This window comes from Bombus fervidus, chromosome 5 (genome assembly GCF_041682495.2).
Source record: "Bombus fervidus isolate BK054 chromosome 5, iyBomFerv1, whole genome shotgun sequence".
NCBI lineage: Eukaryota > Metazoa > Arthropoda > Insecta > Hymenoptera > Apidae > Bombus > Bombus fervidus.
Genome location: NC_091521.1, coordinates 10734154 through 10751773, shown reverse-complemented (window position 1 = coordinate 10751773; position 17620 = coordinate 10734154). Strand labels below are relative to the sequence as shown.

Genomic DNA, 17620 nt, shown 5'->3' with positions numbered 1-17620 from the left:
TTACATAGAAGTGATATGTAAGATATGTTCTGCATTTCGTAATATTCGAAAGGAATCCTTTGAGAAATATATTAAACCCGACTTCCATGAAACGACTAAAATGTACATAAAATATAAACTGAAATCGTATAGAAGATTTCCACAAGTCGAAGATTCCATGAGTATTCAATTTGTACAAAAGAAGATCGTAGGTATCTCAGAGCAAACCAAGTTGAATAAATCAAAGACTGTTTCAGAAGCAACAATTTGATACGGCGACATGAAAGCCAGACAGACGCTGTCTGGCTTTTGTTTTTCTGCTCTTGCTCTTTTATTACGACAGAAGGCACTTTTAAAAGAGAGAAATGTCAAACGCGAACCGAATGAAATTCTGAGGAGCGATGAAATTCCATGAAACACGAATCGCCTATAAAAACTCTTTTAATCTTATACATCATTTCAGCGTATAAAATAGAAAACTAAAAGACATGTTTATGAGATGCAATGTTGCGTCCAACTGAGAGAACTCGTTTTATTATCAAACATCCTAAATATTTTGAAAATATACCATTTCTTTTAATATTAAATCGAATAGGAAATAGTCTTTATTTTTGTTCTTTCTTCAAGGAAATAAATCAATTATTTGAACTAGAATTTTTATTAACTAACTTTTGATTTTTTTATATTCTTATATATGATGATATTCTTATAGAATATTCCATTTCTATCATCCGAATGTTCTTCAAGTGCCACTATGACTCAATTCTCACTATTAGATTGTTTCTCGTTAAAAAGTTTTATAGAAATGTGGAGAAATTATTAATCCTATACAAAGAAGGTTATGAGAACGATTTTTATCACGCAAATTTTATATAAATAACTTTGCTACAAGTTACACATAAAATAGGACCAAAATCATAATAAACATACGTATTAAAATTACTCCTATCATACTACTCAGATCACTTTCGTAACACTATTTCGTTCAATAAAAAGTTTCTAATCTGTGAATACTATAATTTCACATAATAGCGTGATCTTAACAATGTCTTAACAAAAACTTGATGATATAGAGCAGCGCAGTAACGCAGCGAAGGTACATTTGACGGTCTCTGAAAATAAAGCGAATGATAACTTGTAGAATTACGTTATTATCTTTAGGAAAGGATACACTTTCGTCGGGGTTTTTCTGACACGTAATTCACCATGTTTTTCCATCCGCGGCGTTGAGAAGAAAACGTGACTCACGACGCACGGGTATAATATTTTCCCCGCTTTGACTTGGCACAGGGTTAATTGCGCATTGATAACTAACGAGCTTCCTTTGTGCAAATTTTCGGTGGAGACGAAAGATCCCGGCAAATTTCATTCGACGCGCCGGATTAAGCGCTTTCGCCCCAGCCTCTGGAACGCGAATCACTAATTCGCTATGCACAATCGTAAGTTTAATCCAGCGTGACTCGACTTACATATTCCACATATTACTTCTTGCGCTATGATACCTATACGCTCGCAGTCTGACAGAAAATCGATAAATGTTTCTTTCGTTTCCTCTTTCATAATGCCACTAATGCGATAACGTCTACACGACTGTACATCAGTGAAAAGTTAAAATGGTAGTTTTTCATTTTCGTTAAGCATTTCGAACGTCATATAGGGTTTACTTCAGATGTACAAGTATCTATAATATTTCTATTCTTTTTTAATGGATACGTTTTAACATCGCATTAAATACACCTATCTGTGTGATTATTAGCGACGATGATGAAAACTGAGAATACTCAGGAAATTATATTTTATTATAGAACATCGTATCTTTCAGAAAAGAGATAATGATAATTAATAAATGATAATTCTGTGATAATTCTACAAAATCTAAAATTTTTGTGATCGAGTATTATAAGCTGAATTTTATTTCCTTACGACAAAAATTCAAGTAATAAACGATGTGAGGACGACAAATCTTTTGAACGATTTTTGATCATTAACGGTTTGACTTTTAATATACTTGTTAATTATATTATATTTTCTATATTTTACAAACTGAAACATTATATAAAATATGTAGCAGATATTTATGCAGATATTTTTAAATTGATACTGATTGCGTCAACTTTCCAATTTAACTTTTGGCACACTAATTTGATTGCTTATTGTTAACATTAAGTTGGTGCATACGAAATATCGCTTTTTCAGATAAAACTTGAAGCTTTGCTCTGTGAGAATAGCGCACATAGCGAGTAATATTGACCGATTAAATTTAATTTTCGAAAAAATATTTTATATGCGTCAACCTGATATATATGTTCATACGTATGTGCATTAAGAAATTTTGAAACATTCCCACTTTTCACAGAATTTGAATATTTAGTGTAAATTTACCTCCATTCAGCTACATGTACTTTCTGCTGGAAGTTGTAATATATCGAATAAAACATTCTTTCGTGTGTTTTAATGGTTATAGAATTTATTCCAGATGTGGAAAAAATACAATAATATAATATAACGTACAAATATAACTATTATAATAATAAATATAATAATTCTCTCAAGATTTTTTCAAGTAATAATCTGTATATTCTTTTTGTTACAGTTTTATCAGTTATTGGAAGCAAGTCAGGTAGCTAACACCACGCTCACGTATCGTCACGTGACGGTTTTCGCGCCAACAAATCGAGCTTTCCAAAAGTACAGCGGAACTACGAAAAACTTGGTTCTCTACCATATGTGTAAGTACCTTGCGTGTTCTTGTCACGTTCATCCGAAGGTTTTTAAAAAGACTCGGGAAGTGTTTGCCTCGTTTTCACCGAAAGAAAAAGAAAAATGAGACATTAGCTCGTTTGCGCATTTAAAAAGTATTTGGCTTGGATAGTCCATACTTTTTCTTTACTATTGTTGTACTTAAAAGTTTAGGAACATAGTGAATGTAAGATATATTCTATTTGAAATGTTCTATATATTCTTTTATATTTTTATGTACAAAATTAGCTACAAGCATTACATAGTTTTATTCTAAAGTTACTAAAGTGGTGGGAATATTCGATTCCTTTTACTTCGAACTATATTTTCTAAAAGTACATGTAATTCAAGATTCTTTGATGTTCATCCTAATATTGATATTTTCATGGTGTCGAATTACAGAACCGTTCCATCATTCACAAACGTGCTCACAAATACGATTATCATGTTCATTTTAGGAGCTTCTCCAATCGTCTTTTGTTCTGTCTGTATAGTAATTAATACATTGTACATTTTCATAATAGATGATATACACAATAGGCTCGGAAATTTACGAAAATTTTATTAAACGGAAGACTCAGAATTATCCTTTAACACATTCGCTATTAGAAAAATACCTATATTAATTAGATTTAACTAGAATTAATTAGATATCAATCTAATCACAAATATAAAATTACTCTTTGTCAAGGTATTCTACACTTATACATTAAAGAATCAAATCTTATCCTCAAACATCAAATTCATTTTTAGAATAATTTAGATACCTTGTCGGTATTCAAACACATTTATCTTTTCTTTCTGTTTTCTTACAAATAGCTATCGATCCAACCCTCAAATTCCAAATTATTCTTTCATCTCTCCAAAGATCTATATACGTATAGAATTTGACTATCAACAACCAAATTCTTATTTACCACTAGTAATAACATTTATCGTGTGATTTATTCAAACACGTTTAACCCATTTCTTGGGTTCTTATAGTTAGACGTCGGACTAATCAATGCATTAATCCCATGAATTTCGGAACATAGCTCTTTGATCTTCGAAGATATGCTACATACGTGTACATGCGGGCTTATATACGCGTATTCGGTACTCATCGACGTATCTACATGTAAAATGACGATGGACTTAGCCGCAAAGGGAGATTCGATTGAAAATACATCAAATATGCACAGGAGTTGCAGCGCGTGTAACCGTAATTCAAGGTCCTTCGACGAGGCACACGAGGATACCGCACGTTCCGACGCATTTGCGATTCTACAATACACCCTATATACACATTTAGATCGATGGCCATTCGATCCCGACCATCTTCGAAAATGTAACAGCATGTATACGTCGTGGTTCAACATGATGCATTACATTCGTAACTCCAGTATCTCATATCGTTTTGCTTTGCTATATACTAAGCATCCTTTAATAGTTCTCGCATAGATTGATCCATGAAAGTATTTGGACACATACCATAAGAAACTTTTATGGATGTATTGTGTGTGTGTTTTATAAAACATTTTGACATTTTATTAGCACTGTAATGAGACACGACTATCGCGATTATATTGATAAAATGTTGAGATGAACCTGAAAATGTGCACCATTCGTTCTATGTATATACATATACATAGAAATTATTACACAGAAATAACTCCCGTATTAGTTACAATATAAACTTCGTTACAATATGAACGAAATTTCAAAATGTTATGTATAATACACGTAATATACCTGTATAAAGTTTCTGTAAGTTTTCAAGTGGATACATTCGCGAGCTACTGTATACGCTGTCGTTTAATAAAAGCATGATTTAAAATACAATACATTTCATGTCAATTGTAAACATTCTGTTGATTTTAAATAACTTGAATAATAATATGAGTGTCTCCCTCCTCCTCACAAAAATATCATCTATCCTACGAAAATATTCATCGAGCAAAATTGATAACCGAGAACCAAAATCAGTTATTTTATTATGCATTATACATACGTTCATCTGCTAAGTTCTGGATTCAATGCACGCGTATTACTTATGTATAACAACTTCACAATGTCAACAGTCTGCGGCTCGTCTCCGGTGACTTCTCAATTCTGAACTGATCGATCCCTGACAATCAGAGTTCCGCGCTATCCTTCACGGTGGTTGACTACCATAGCAGCCGTATTCAAAGCTTGAATGGAATCGAGACCGCACACGATTAAATTCTCCCCAGCCCGTGTTATCCAATCGTCTAAGAGGAAATCGCTTCATCTCTGTCTCTGCTAGGAAATGTTCCTTTTGTTGATGCAGATAACGCGAACCTATTGAGTATTATCGAGAATCATAGGTGTAAGACAATCATTTGTTCCTAATTGGAACTTGCTACGATGCAAATTTCAATAATTCGGTGGAACCGTCAACAGCGCTTGTTATTAGTATACTGCTAATTTTCATGCATTTGTAGGAAATTTGAGACTGCAAAATAGTACAAAATGTACATAATGTAGAAATATATAAATATCCACGGTATACTGCTTTTCATAATACTTGATAAGTGAAATAATTTCTCACCATGGTCCTACTTTTTTAATTATATTCTCAAAAATATGATTTTGCATAAAAATTCACAGTCCACTCATTATATATTTAAGACAATTATTTATACTGTATATTAAATTTTTACCAATTTTGTGTTTGCGTTGAATGTTTCGTAACTTTCATATACATTTTCGGATTGGTTTCAAATTCTACCAGTATAAGCAGTGTTTATAAAAATTTTCCATGGTAAATGTTCAAATACTTTCATAAGCTATTGTATATATTTTCAGAAACAAACGTTATTACCAATAATCCCATCGTAATTCGAAACGTATCGTAATTTCAGAAATCTCGATCGTAATGAACACGTAATGATTGAGAAATATTAAGTAAAATTGTTTGGCTTAAGAGATTTCAATGTGTCTGATCGATAGGTCAAGCTGCCAACGAGGTATCCAAGCGAGTCGTTGGTAATAATTGACAGAGCAGCGTGATAGCATCATATATTCCGACACAGTGGGGCTACTATGAGGGATTGGTCGACTGCTGTAAATCGCTATAATGCGCCGTCGTCGGTGCACTGGCGCGAGATTGCAGAGGTAACGCTGCATTAACTAAGGAAGAACGGCTTTAGGGAACGAACAGAGACCTCCGATGGGATTAATGTCACTGACAGGGTCACAATGCGATTGATAAGGCTTCCAATTACTACACATAGATAACGGAAGTCTCCAGGAATTTCGAATATTAATCTTAATTTAATTCTGGTTCGGCAGGAATTATCGAAATTATTAAAATTGCAAGTGTTAATTATAGTACTGTGGTAAATTAAAAGTATATGTATAATGCGCAAGCAACTTCATGGAAAGTTTAAATTCGGAGAATTTATTTCTAATTAGTAAAAAATGACGTAGTATTAAATTATTCTAATTTTATTATAGAAGCGTTAGAATTTCTAAAAAGACAATTCAATATTTACGCTTAGCTCAGATTTCTTCGTTTCTTAAATTAAAACGTTCAAGCGAATTCAAATTCTCTTCTCTAATCACACACTATTATTTCATTATATTATTCCTTATTAATAATAATTCTATCCAGATCGGAATTACGAATAAAATCTATTACACATCGTTCAAAGAATTTCCTCAAAATTCTTGGCACATCATTGACAAATAAGTTCGTAATTGCGAAAATAGAGATTGGATAAAGAAGAAATGCACATCTAGCTTATAGATATACTAAATCCTTGATTTTATAGTGATATCCGGTTTTATACGGCGATTTCCTATGTTCAGCGGCCCCTTCGTGACCCGAGGCATTTTCACGATTGCTGGCGAAGAAAGTGCGCGCGCGAAGGAAACAAGGAATTAAGAAGGGCGTTGCCGTTTTATGAAGAAACTTCCTTTGCGCGTTTAAGATGCCTCGAGCGACAAGAGAAGGGAAAGATGTCCGGGTTCTTGAAGTTACCCTTTGAACGACAAAAATTTCATTCCCAGTTCAATTTCGCTGCCAAATGAAAAACTTGGTTCTTACAATTAAGGGCGATTTTATGCAAACTGTTATTCTTCGAACGTGATGAATTTATTAAATCGGTGTACGTGGAATACTTAATTTCGCATACGTGTAAAATCATTTAGAATTTTGTATAAATTCTATCAACGTAGAATTCCACTAATTTAGAATATTCATTATAACACAGATTATATAACACTCGCGGCTATGATTGTTAAACATCCAGAGTCACGGATAAAAATAGTAATAATAAATAGATATCGACTGTTTTAGAAACCATACAAATTTTCCGAAGTAATTTTCGATTTAAAGATTCATGATATTCATATGAAGTTTTATTCGGTTCGATTAAACGTTCTATTTTTATGCTGTCATTATTCGAGCGTAATTTTTTCATTTAATCGATTTAAATTCAATGGGCATTCGAAATTATAAATTCTATCGATTTTATTTCAAGCGCCGTTCGTGGTCATTTTATTTCTATGTCGTGCTATACAAAGTGGCGAAGTATTTAACATGAAATTTCAAATTACTTTCAAAATTCGTTAATAGTTTGAAAATACTCTAAATTAAAATATAAAATAAAATACATAAAATTAAGTATTACGGTCTATCGGAATATCTCTATAAATATCGCGGTGTTAAAAATCGCGAAACTAAGGTCATTAATAGTGAAACATATTGAAATTCCAATATTATATTACTATATATAATAAACATAAAAATTTAAGAAGAATAAATAATTGTAAGTATATCCACAAACAAAACGAGAAGATTTTAAAAGCAATCCCAGCAACGCAGTCAGAGAAGTAGTATAGTGACATCTCAAACCTGACAAATGGAATAAAACGGTATAAAGTCATGCAAGTAGAACAGATCAGCGCTTTACGAGACAAGTGAAACAGTTTGATATACAAACTACTTCGACTGAAAAATATAAGTACAATATTTTTAAACTTACGCAAACTGAATGGAATCTTTCAGTTCATATGACACGGATAAAAATTGTGCAAAAATATGTGTATACGGACAGCATAAAAATACATAAAAATTGTTCAAAAATTGTTCTCTGCTGAGAAAAGAGAATATCTACCACCGGAGTCGGAGAATATTCAAGGGGAATAGGTAGCGACCTTCATTATGTCTTCTTCGCGTTTAATCCACGATGAATACCGGCGTCGAGGGGTGAAACAAGGAGTGCGTTCCCCGTGTGAAGATGGGTACCTCTGGGTATTTGTAACTTTCGTCGCCGACAGTCAGGCTGAGCCACTGACGAATAATCGTCATTCACGGGGTAGATTTCTTTTTAGGCTCCCTTCTGACTGGTCCCGCGCTTAGACATCAACCAACCCTTCGAATACTTGAAATACTCGGAGGGTTCTCTTCGCGGGAGGTAACGAGAAACGCAGCTCGATTAAGATGTGAAAAACTTCCTCGCGTTAAGAAGAATCTGCGAACGACAGTCTGGTTTTTTTCGATAAGAAATTGGTTCAAGTTCTAATTTGTAATTTGTGAAATAAATAACGCGCTGCGTGGTACTGTTGGTCGAATTATATTCACCGGAGGAAATAAATTCGCTTCTGTGGGATGCTGGAGTTTTGTTATCGACATGAACTAGGAAAAATATGAGGTAATTGGAAGTTATTTTTGAAAGGCCATGGTTTATCTTATTAATAGACTCTTAGTATTTATGCAATTTCATATTTTTATGAATAAAATTAAGGAAATGGAATCTAGATGAAAATTTATTTTACTCACTTAATATCATAAGAAATATTTTATGTCGGTTAAAACTTCATTAGGTGGAATATTTTATTTGAATAAAGAATATATCCTAGTAGATGATGTGGATTTTTTATAATTTTCAATTTTTATACAAATGTACAACAATTCATGTAATAGTATGATACAAAGTATAATAATATACTATGTATAATTCATATAATAACAGTCTATTTACTGATTATTGAGAATGTGGTATATAATTGTTAGATATCTATAATACTCTTGTATTATAAAAAATATTCGTCTGGTAATGCATTCGAAAAACTGAAATTCGTTCTGACTCGACCATCGCCCTACATTGCGACTTTATGTTGAACGGAAGATAAGATTTCATCGCTAAAGATCTATAATTTTCTTTTATCAAAAACATAATACTGTTTAGTTTACTATGTCCATGCGTAAATACGCATAGGATTATCGCTCAGAAAAATAGACGTACGCCAACCACTTCAAAATAAGTGTTTGGAACTGTGAAGAAATTCGGACGACTATATGCCGACACGCGTCCACAACGGTAAAATGACTTGGGCGGCTGTTTGCCGACACTCGTCTGCAGAGGGTTAAGTATTTGATATTCGTTCTGTACCGAGAGTAAAGTATCGATTTATATGGCCTTAGAAATGAAGGTTCAGGGTCTGGCAGTCGTGGTGGCTATTGTTCCAGCGTAGACTATTTAACATCGATATTGCTCATTGAAGAAACATCTTACTTCCTGAATTTAATGCATTTCGTCAAGTTAAAAAGTATACATTTCTCCTTATTTCGAAGAAATGAGAAAGTTATTTCGAAAGGAATTTTGTAGTAATTTAATTGAAAGTTAATACTCAATATGGTTTATGGAGAAAATATTGTCAAAAAGTTATGAAAGTTATTTTTTAAATAACTGAATTGTGAGATAAATTAAGAAATTAGAGAATCGGGGAATAAAAAAACCCAAAAAATGGAAAAATCCATGAATCATAAAATTAATGAACTAAAAAATTGTACAATAAAAAAATTGGAGAATAAATTCATTGTTTCCTCTAGTATTTTACGTTTTTGAAAGATGTTCACTTCATACTGAACAATATTACATGTCAAAAACATTTCCAATTTTCAAAAGCTTTATAAACTTCACTGTCATTATCAATGTTACACTCTGCATTATCGAAGTATTTTTTATTCGTTTTCCAGAAGAGAAATATTAAAAAAAAAAGAGTAAAATAATAACTGAAACGCCACTCCACATGATATGTACCCAGATAAAAAAAAATCCATACAATACGTTTCAAATTATCTATTTTTAAAAAAGCCTGAAAATTGTTAGATTTAGAAAATTGCTACTTTAACAGAATAACTATTATATTAAGATCAGAAAAAAATATAAAAAATATTTGTCTAATTCATAATGCTGTCATTATATCAATTAACTTTTCAAGAGTTGATAAACTACATCTAATATTATCTCGAAGTCACCCGAGAGTTGAGTCATAAATATTCCTCAGAGGCGGAGTAGAATACCACTTGTTATCGATGAAAAATTATCCAACCCTCTTCTAGTGACTCACCCCGTATAGAAGTGAAATACACGTAAGCGAAGAAGTAACAAGAGCCGCGTTCTTTCTATGCAGTCACGAATAGAAAGGGAAGGAACAGTTGGTCGGTATAACGTATCCCTTGAAAAAGTTTCACGACAAGTTAATAGAAGACTGCGAGCAACTAGCAGTATCGAAGAAATAGTACGCTTGGTTAGAAGAAGTAAGATTGATCATAATATTCCTAACGACCACTGTCTCTAACTTTAACTAAACGAAGGACATTAGTTCGACAAAGCTGTTGTTACGAGTAAAATACAGTGTCTAAATCTCCCTAATATCCGGAAGTTTTATTAACCAAAGAGAATGTCTGTTAGTAAGAGACGTATTTTCCTGTCGCAAATACTATTACTACTAGCGTATGAATATTATAGGAGAAAACACGATAACGAAATTTTTGTTGATTTTTTGATTTTAATATTTCTATATGATTAAATAGGAAGATTTTAACATCTTTAGCAAGATGATTTTGGTATGAAATAGTTGAAATTGAGAGCAGCTTGTTTGTAAAGCAGATTACCGAGACAAACAATATATTAATACCTCCTATATTTTAATATTAAAACGAGCAATATTTCGATTAATTTGACATTTGCGCTCTTGAATTTGAAATTTGATCTTTCATCCTTAAAATAAAAAATTTCTAATACAAAACTTGAAACTCGACGACTGATTATTTTAATGTAAAATTCAAAATTATAGTCCGAGCTCTGACATTTGAAATTGAAAATATGAGATATGAAATTTGAAATTTGCGCTTTCAGATTTGAAATTTAATATCACAAAAAGCAGTATATTTTAAGATCCCTAACAATTCGATTACAAAAAGCTTTACCACGATACCCTTCACTGGATAAAGAGACACACGCAAGAATATTTGCCAATGTTATTCCACCAACAACTATGTGAATAGGTTAGCTTGAACGAAAGCCAAACCTTCCATCTTGCTAAAGCAGAGAGAACTGTGTCTTCCGTAATATTAAACGCTCCGCGTGTCGGTAAATTTACTCGTACAAAGTTAAAGAGTTGGAAAGCGTACGAGTCGGGTTAAAAGGAGGAAAGGGAAAATCAGGCCAGGTTTGGAATAGGAGAAACGAAAAGAGAAGAAGGTACACGTTCGTCAGGCGACGAAGAGAAACGCGAACTTTGGCCTTAAGGGGTAACTTAACTGTTCGGGCGTTCGCGTGAAACTTAAGAACAGTGTATAGACGAGGCTAGACGAGACGAGAGAAGACTTTGGAGGACCTCCAACTAAGAAGGAGAACCTGGTTACATGGTGCTCGACGTAGCAGAGAACAAGCCGGTTAGGGCTGCGACACATCTTGCGGCTCTTAGCCACAGGCCAAGCTCCTTGCTTCCTTGCCATTGTTTGTCTTGTTACTGACTGGAGAATTTCAAACTCGTTCGACCGGGCGAAATCACATTGTAATCAGAGCTATTGTACTAGAAAATCTTCTACTCACAGCGCTGTTAGTTAACCAACCTCAACACTGCAACACACGCAACTGTGCCTCATATTAAACTATATATTGGAATTGATGAGGGTCGCCTGCTATGGAGTTTACGCTTTTGACAATTGTTTGATGTGAAGAAAGATGCAGGTTTGATGCTGTAGTAATAAGTTGAACGATAGAGCAGTGTATCGGAAGTAGGTTATTGGTTTCCTAGGTATTTTGAGTTAAGAACATTCTTGAGGATTATTAAAAATTCTATGCGATAGAACGATACATAAATTACATCATACGACACATTCCTGCTTATACAATGGCTATAGGAAGTACTTGCACAAAATTTTTATTATAGCACTTACATACAAATTAATTAGATCTAAATACCAGTAGTAGTTCTTTCATATGACTAGAAAAAAGCTTCATACTATGAAGCTTCATACATGAAATGTAAAGCCTGATAAAAAGACGTATTCTTCCTTTACATCTATTTCTGAATATTGTACAAATGTTGGTTATCGTTAAATTAATCATTCCATTTGTTTTATACAATATTTCTTGAATCTGTCACTTTGTATTGTTGAAAGGTAATACATCTGACCACACAAATCTTTTTCCCTTCTCAATTAGTTGTAAAGCACGTTACAGTATCCTCTTGTAGCTATCAAATGATATAAAAATCGCAAAATTAGCGAATGTAGGCTTATTATCTTCTTTTCTCTCATCTGGCCTTCAATCGACGATTATTAAACTTTAAACGTGCTTATATGCGTTCTTTCCCTGTGATCTTCAAATTTAATAAACCTAATTCTACGATATTACGCGTGTTTTTTTCTTTTTCATCGAAGCATCGTAAATTATTTCACGATTGTCGAGCGAATTGCTTGACTGAATTTCTCTAGGGACTGCCCAGTGGGTGCTTTGCGTAAATAATTGAAAGCAGGTCCACAGAGTTCGACGAAATAAAACGGTTGAATCGATATTATTCGGGTCGGAGGCAATTTCTCAAAGTAACTTACTGTAAGAACGGTTAGCCACTTATTGACAACTAATTCCGCGAACTCGATGCTGGCCGAGGTAAAACAATAAACAAAAAACTTCCGACAAAAGTTACCGTGGAAAGGAACTTTGCGATCTTGACTTTTGATTAAATAACAAACCGTACCGCCTGGAAAATCGAGTCGTTTTAAGTGATACCACTCTATTCAGTAACCTTCGAGGAACTTGCGAGAGTTACAACTTCCCGCAACTATTGAATCCTGTAACATTTCAATTCAACTTGGTGATTGTACAATTTTGTAATCGAATTAATAGAAATCTCACAACACTCGTAGGCATTTTCAAGTCTGGACGATTCATTCGATAAATGGCAAAAAGTTAGTTTCCATGTAGAATCAGTTTTTATTTCATTTTTAGAAGGAATTACAAATATAATTAGAATTAGAATTAACAGAAATAAATGACACAAATGTTGGGAGGCAACATTTTCAAATCTAAGCGAATCGTTTAACAAAGGGAAACTAATTTCCTTTAGAATCAATTTTTAATTCCATTTTTAGGATCAATAAAAAATCAATCTTTTACACTTCAGTCTGCTAGTAAAAGAGGATTCAATGAATTTAAATGCATTCTTCTAAATAAGCGTTAGAAACAGAAACTGCTTCACATTTTTATGACACGTATGAGAATATTTTATATAAAGATGATATAGAAAAGTATAAATAATAAAATCTCTCGAAGAATCTGTTAAAAAATATCTCTTGAAGATGAAACAAAGATGTATATTCACGAAAAAGATGAAACAAGTCTCCATTGAAGTTCCAAATATTCAACAAAAAAAAAAAAACCAGACATTATTTCGTTTTCAAGTTAAAAATTTCATTTTCCAATTTAATAATAATTTTTAATCTTCCACGAAGCCTGACATCGAATTGTCAGAAACAATTTTTAAAGCTGGATATTAAATGATTATTCGATTTGATGAAGAAGGCCGAGTCGAGCTTAACCACTCCGGCAAGTTTACAGAAATTTTGTACATCGCGAAAAGTTTCACAATTAGTCTTGGAAGTTTCATAATTTTGCAACTTTGGCCGTCTTGTTTTGCTGCAGCACATTAGTGTGCTCGGTTTAATTTATCATTTCACCTCCACTCGGAACTCAACTTTCTCTTCTCCGCCTCATTCTTTCCATCTTTGCTTCTTTCTACTTGTTCACTTAGCGATTCTCTTTCTTTTCTTTACTTTCTTTTCTTTTCAGTTTGCCTGTCTCGATCTCGCATGCTGCGCAGTGTTTATAAAAACAAATTAAATCTCAATCTTGGTGAAACCAAGCTTGAAAAATAAAGGAAATTAAAAAACGATGCTTAGATAAACCTTATAACTGCGGTGTTATTACAAACGGGAAAAAGATAAATTTTAAAGTCAGTTTTCCTATAACGTATATTGTGTACAACAATTTAATTTTCGATTCTTACGAATTTTTTATAAGAAAACATGATGAAATCTGTGAACGACGAGCTTTTATTAATCATAGTTCCATAACGACTTAACTTGTTATATACAGTATGTAAAACAGTGAATTGGATGAATTAATCATTCTTTTATTATCGTTCGCTAGTTTATCCTTGTATTTAATCAGTCATTTATGTCATGCTTTTTAATTAAGAAAATTACACAATTTTAATTTGTACGTATCTTCTGTTGTAATCTTACATATGCCCTGCTCTTTCGTCTTCTCTTCAGATTCATTTCTTTGTACAATAAAAATCGTCTATCGTTATTATAATAACGGGCTGTTTCAAGAATGACACGGCTAAGAAAAATGAATTTTTCAAGAAATGAGATTTTAATGTAAAAAATGATTAATGGTTCGATGATTTAGTAATGAAAAATTTGCTTTCCATTGCGATTTAAATAACATTCTTGGATTTTATTATAAATAATACAATTCATTAAATAATTATAATATTATCATCCTAGGAAATAGTTTATTTTTCGAATTAACTTATTAGATTTAATTAAAAATGCATCATAAATTTCTTCACAAATTCAACTTTCCTCCTTTTAAAAAATTTATTTGCAAAAAACAATTACAAAGTAATTTCTTACGCTCTCGTATATTTCTTGTTATCTTGCATGAAAGACGCAGAAACGTCTTTCTTAACATAATTACATATTTAGTGCTACTTCAGAACTGAAACGTGGAGTGCTCGTCAGATGTTAGGCTTCTTCCAACGTTCTTCGATAGATGTTTGCCGACGACACGTAATTTCAGCTTGTAGTGTTTATGTTCTTGCGATGGCTGATGTTTCACGCGATGCTTACGCTTAAATACACTAACATTATCGATTTCTGTCGGCGCTCTGAAACTATGAAAGCGCAATGTCTATTTAGTCGCATACAACGAGTAAATATTGTATTTTATTATCGTAAATTCAAAAATAAGATTATTACATTTTCGTGGCAAGGAAAAGCATCGTTATAGAGATATAAATTCTTATTACGTCAGAATCATGTTTGCGGGTAATTTGTCTAGCTATCTACCAACAAGAAAACATAATATTTTCCAATAGTCCAGTAGTCCAATTGCAAGAGAAATTTCTATATGTATTGCCGTGCAGATAATGAATAAAGAGTTTCACTATTGTTTCCACTATCATTTATCATTAGCAATAACTAGTTGGATATAATGTAAAGATATAAATATAAAGACTACGCCAAACATACACATAATGTGATGAAGGTATTGATAACGATTTTGACTATTCCCTCAAGTTTGGGCAACTAAATTTAATAATATTATAATGTGTAATGTATCTTTAATTAATATATGAAAAATCACGGAGGTACCTTTCGGTACCTGTTTTAAAACTCAGTTCAAAGTTGATGGACATTTAAACACAAAAAATTAGGATGTTAATTCTGTAAAAAAAATTACTTGCCAGTATGAAAGCATGATACGAACCATAACTTACAAAAATTAAATTAAGCATATAAAATCGGCGAATGAAAACGTTTATAAAAATGTGCCATAAATTGCAGTAAATTTCTAACATTACTTCTGACAACAAATTGGCAAATTTAATAAAAATTATGAGTAGTATTAAAATTTACGCTCATTTCTTTGTATTTTGACATATAAATGTTATCATTCATAAGCTTCAGTGTTTGGACTTTTATCCATCGCCTGACATACTGTGAAAAAGAAACATTGTTTACGCCGACAATTTATAATAGTCACATAGAAAATGATCTTACCTACCAGGTATTATAAGAACGCTATATTTCATATATTTCATACATTTTTTCATATTACGTGCATTTTGTGAAATGCTACATTCTCGAATTTCATATTAAATATGTAAAAATCCGCAGTTTAATAATAGCAAATATTTCACATTTGCATATATTATATAAAAATTGACCCATCTTCCATTATATTCCATCCAAAGGTTGATAGACACAGAAATTCGAACTCTATTTCCTCGATTCGTATTCCGTAACCATTTCGCGGCCAATGCTACAGAAGAAGAAGGCCTGTCTCGAAGATTCATAAAACGAGGAACAAGCAGGTTACATTTCCCACGGGAGACGGTATTCTCCTTTCATTTTCAGACTTATTTCCATCCCGGATGGAAAGAACCAGGAGTGGAGGTGTACCACTCTAAGACAGTCCCGAGTAAGTTAGTAGGAGCCCACAGGGATTGCGGGCTTACTCTGCCATCATTCGTTCTGCGACGCGGAAATCAATCTCAACAGCTTCTTCGTATCAATCTCGCATCACACCCGAAGCATACCCGGTCGTATCTTCGGAGTCACCGTTCGTCTCTAGGCTTTATCCTTTTTCCAAGAAGGAAAGAGATTACGTTGAAAATATCGTGGAACTAAACTAAAGAGAGAAGCCAGCTGGTCGATTCGATAGCGGAAGCCTGTCGAAAGCTGAGGATGCTTGTCTGGAAAAACGATGGGCATATTGGCCGGTGTGCCGTGGCGAATCAGTTTCCGCCAGGAAACTCTGCTGAGAGAAACATCAATTCCGGCTGAACGCCGTGAATACAAATTGCACCATCTGACGCTCGTTAAGAAGCCGTGAAACCAGTAGATCGTATTTCTTTTCGCTCCTGATTTAGACAGCGTTTCACGGCTGTTCCAGAGTTTTAAGCTGGGTCAGTGGGACGTGATGTTAAACGAAATCGTGATACGAGGAAATTTGAAGAGCGATTAGTAGCTTTTTTATTTGTCTTGTGATAGATAGCTGAATTTATATGTGCAACTGCTTTATAGCGTTATGTAAATTCTGCTGTAATCGTATTTTTCTATTATCAGAAAAATGCAGGAAATTCGAATAGAAATTAGTAGATTATTTATTTGTCTTTCGTGTTTTTAGACAGATATATGTAGATAGTATAGCAAACAATGAAATAGGTAGCTAAATTTGTAGTACGTGGAACTATTTCATAGTGTGATGTAAATTCTGCTATAGTCGTATTTTTCTATTACAGCAAAATATAGTCATGAGATATGTATGGACTTACAGACATCGTCGACAGGCGTTCTGCATACGAGATTTGTAGGTGTCCACAAAGTTCTGTAAAATATGGACACAACATAATATACGACATGTACGATATAATACTCCGCATACAATATCCATAGACAATGAATGCGGAATGTCTGCAGATGACGTCTGTAAGACTGTACATATCTATAGTCTTGCAAGTAAGTAGATACATGCTGCATAATTTTAAAGATTCATTTTGTGACATTAGTCAGCAGTGAGTAATAATGGGTTTAGATGGAAATTGTATATTTATCGCGTATCTAATTTATTTGACGTGCCTACATTTATGTAACATAGAAATTTTTATAAAATTTAAATTTGTACGCTTTGCAAAATTTTATCATTATGCTTCAGGAGTTTTTCATTAGAGAATATCGTAAGAGTCGATACTTTTAATTTATTACTCGAGTCATTCTTCTAATCGAAAATATTCTACGGAATCTAGCACTTTTAACAGCACCATGTATTTAAATTCTTAGATGCTGCTTAGAGCGAACAATGAGTTA

At 33.0% G+C, this 17620-nt stretch overlaps 1 protein-coding gene across 3 annotated transcripts in view; it reads left to right on the top strand.

The window, feature by feature from the left end:
• Positions 1-17620, top strand: part of Fas1 (fasciclin 1 Fas1 domain-containing) — a 380856-nt gene that overhangs the window by 251355 nt on the left and 111881 nt on the right. For all 3 annotated transcript variants that reach the window (XM_072003874.1, XM_072003875.1, XM_072003876.1), the window contains exon 2: positions 2573-2708. In XM_072003874.1, coding sequence (XP_071859975.1) covers positions 2573-2708 — 136 coding nt within the window. The remainder of the gene's footprint in view (positions 1-2572; positions 2709-17620) is intronic.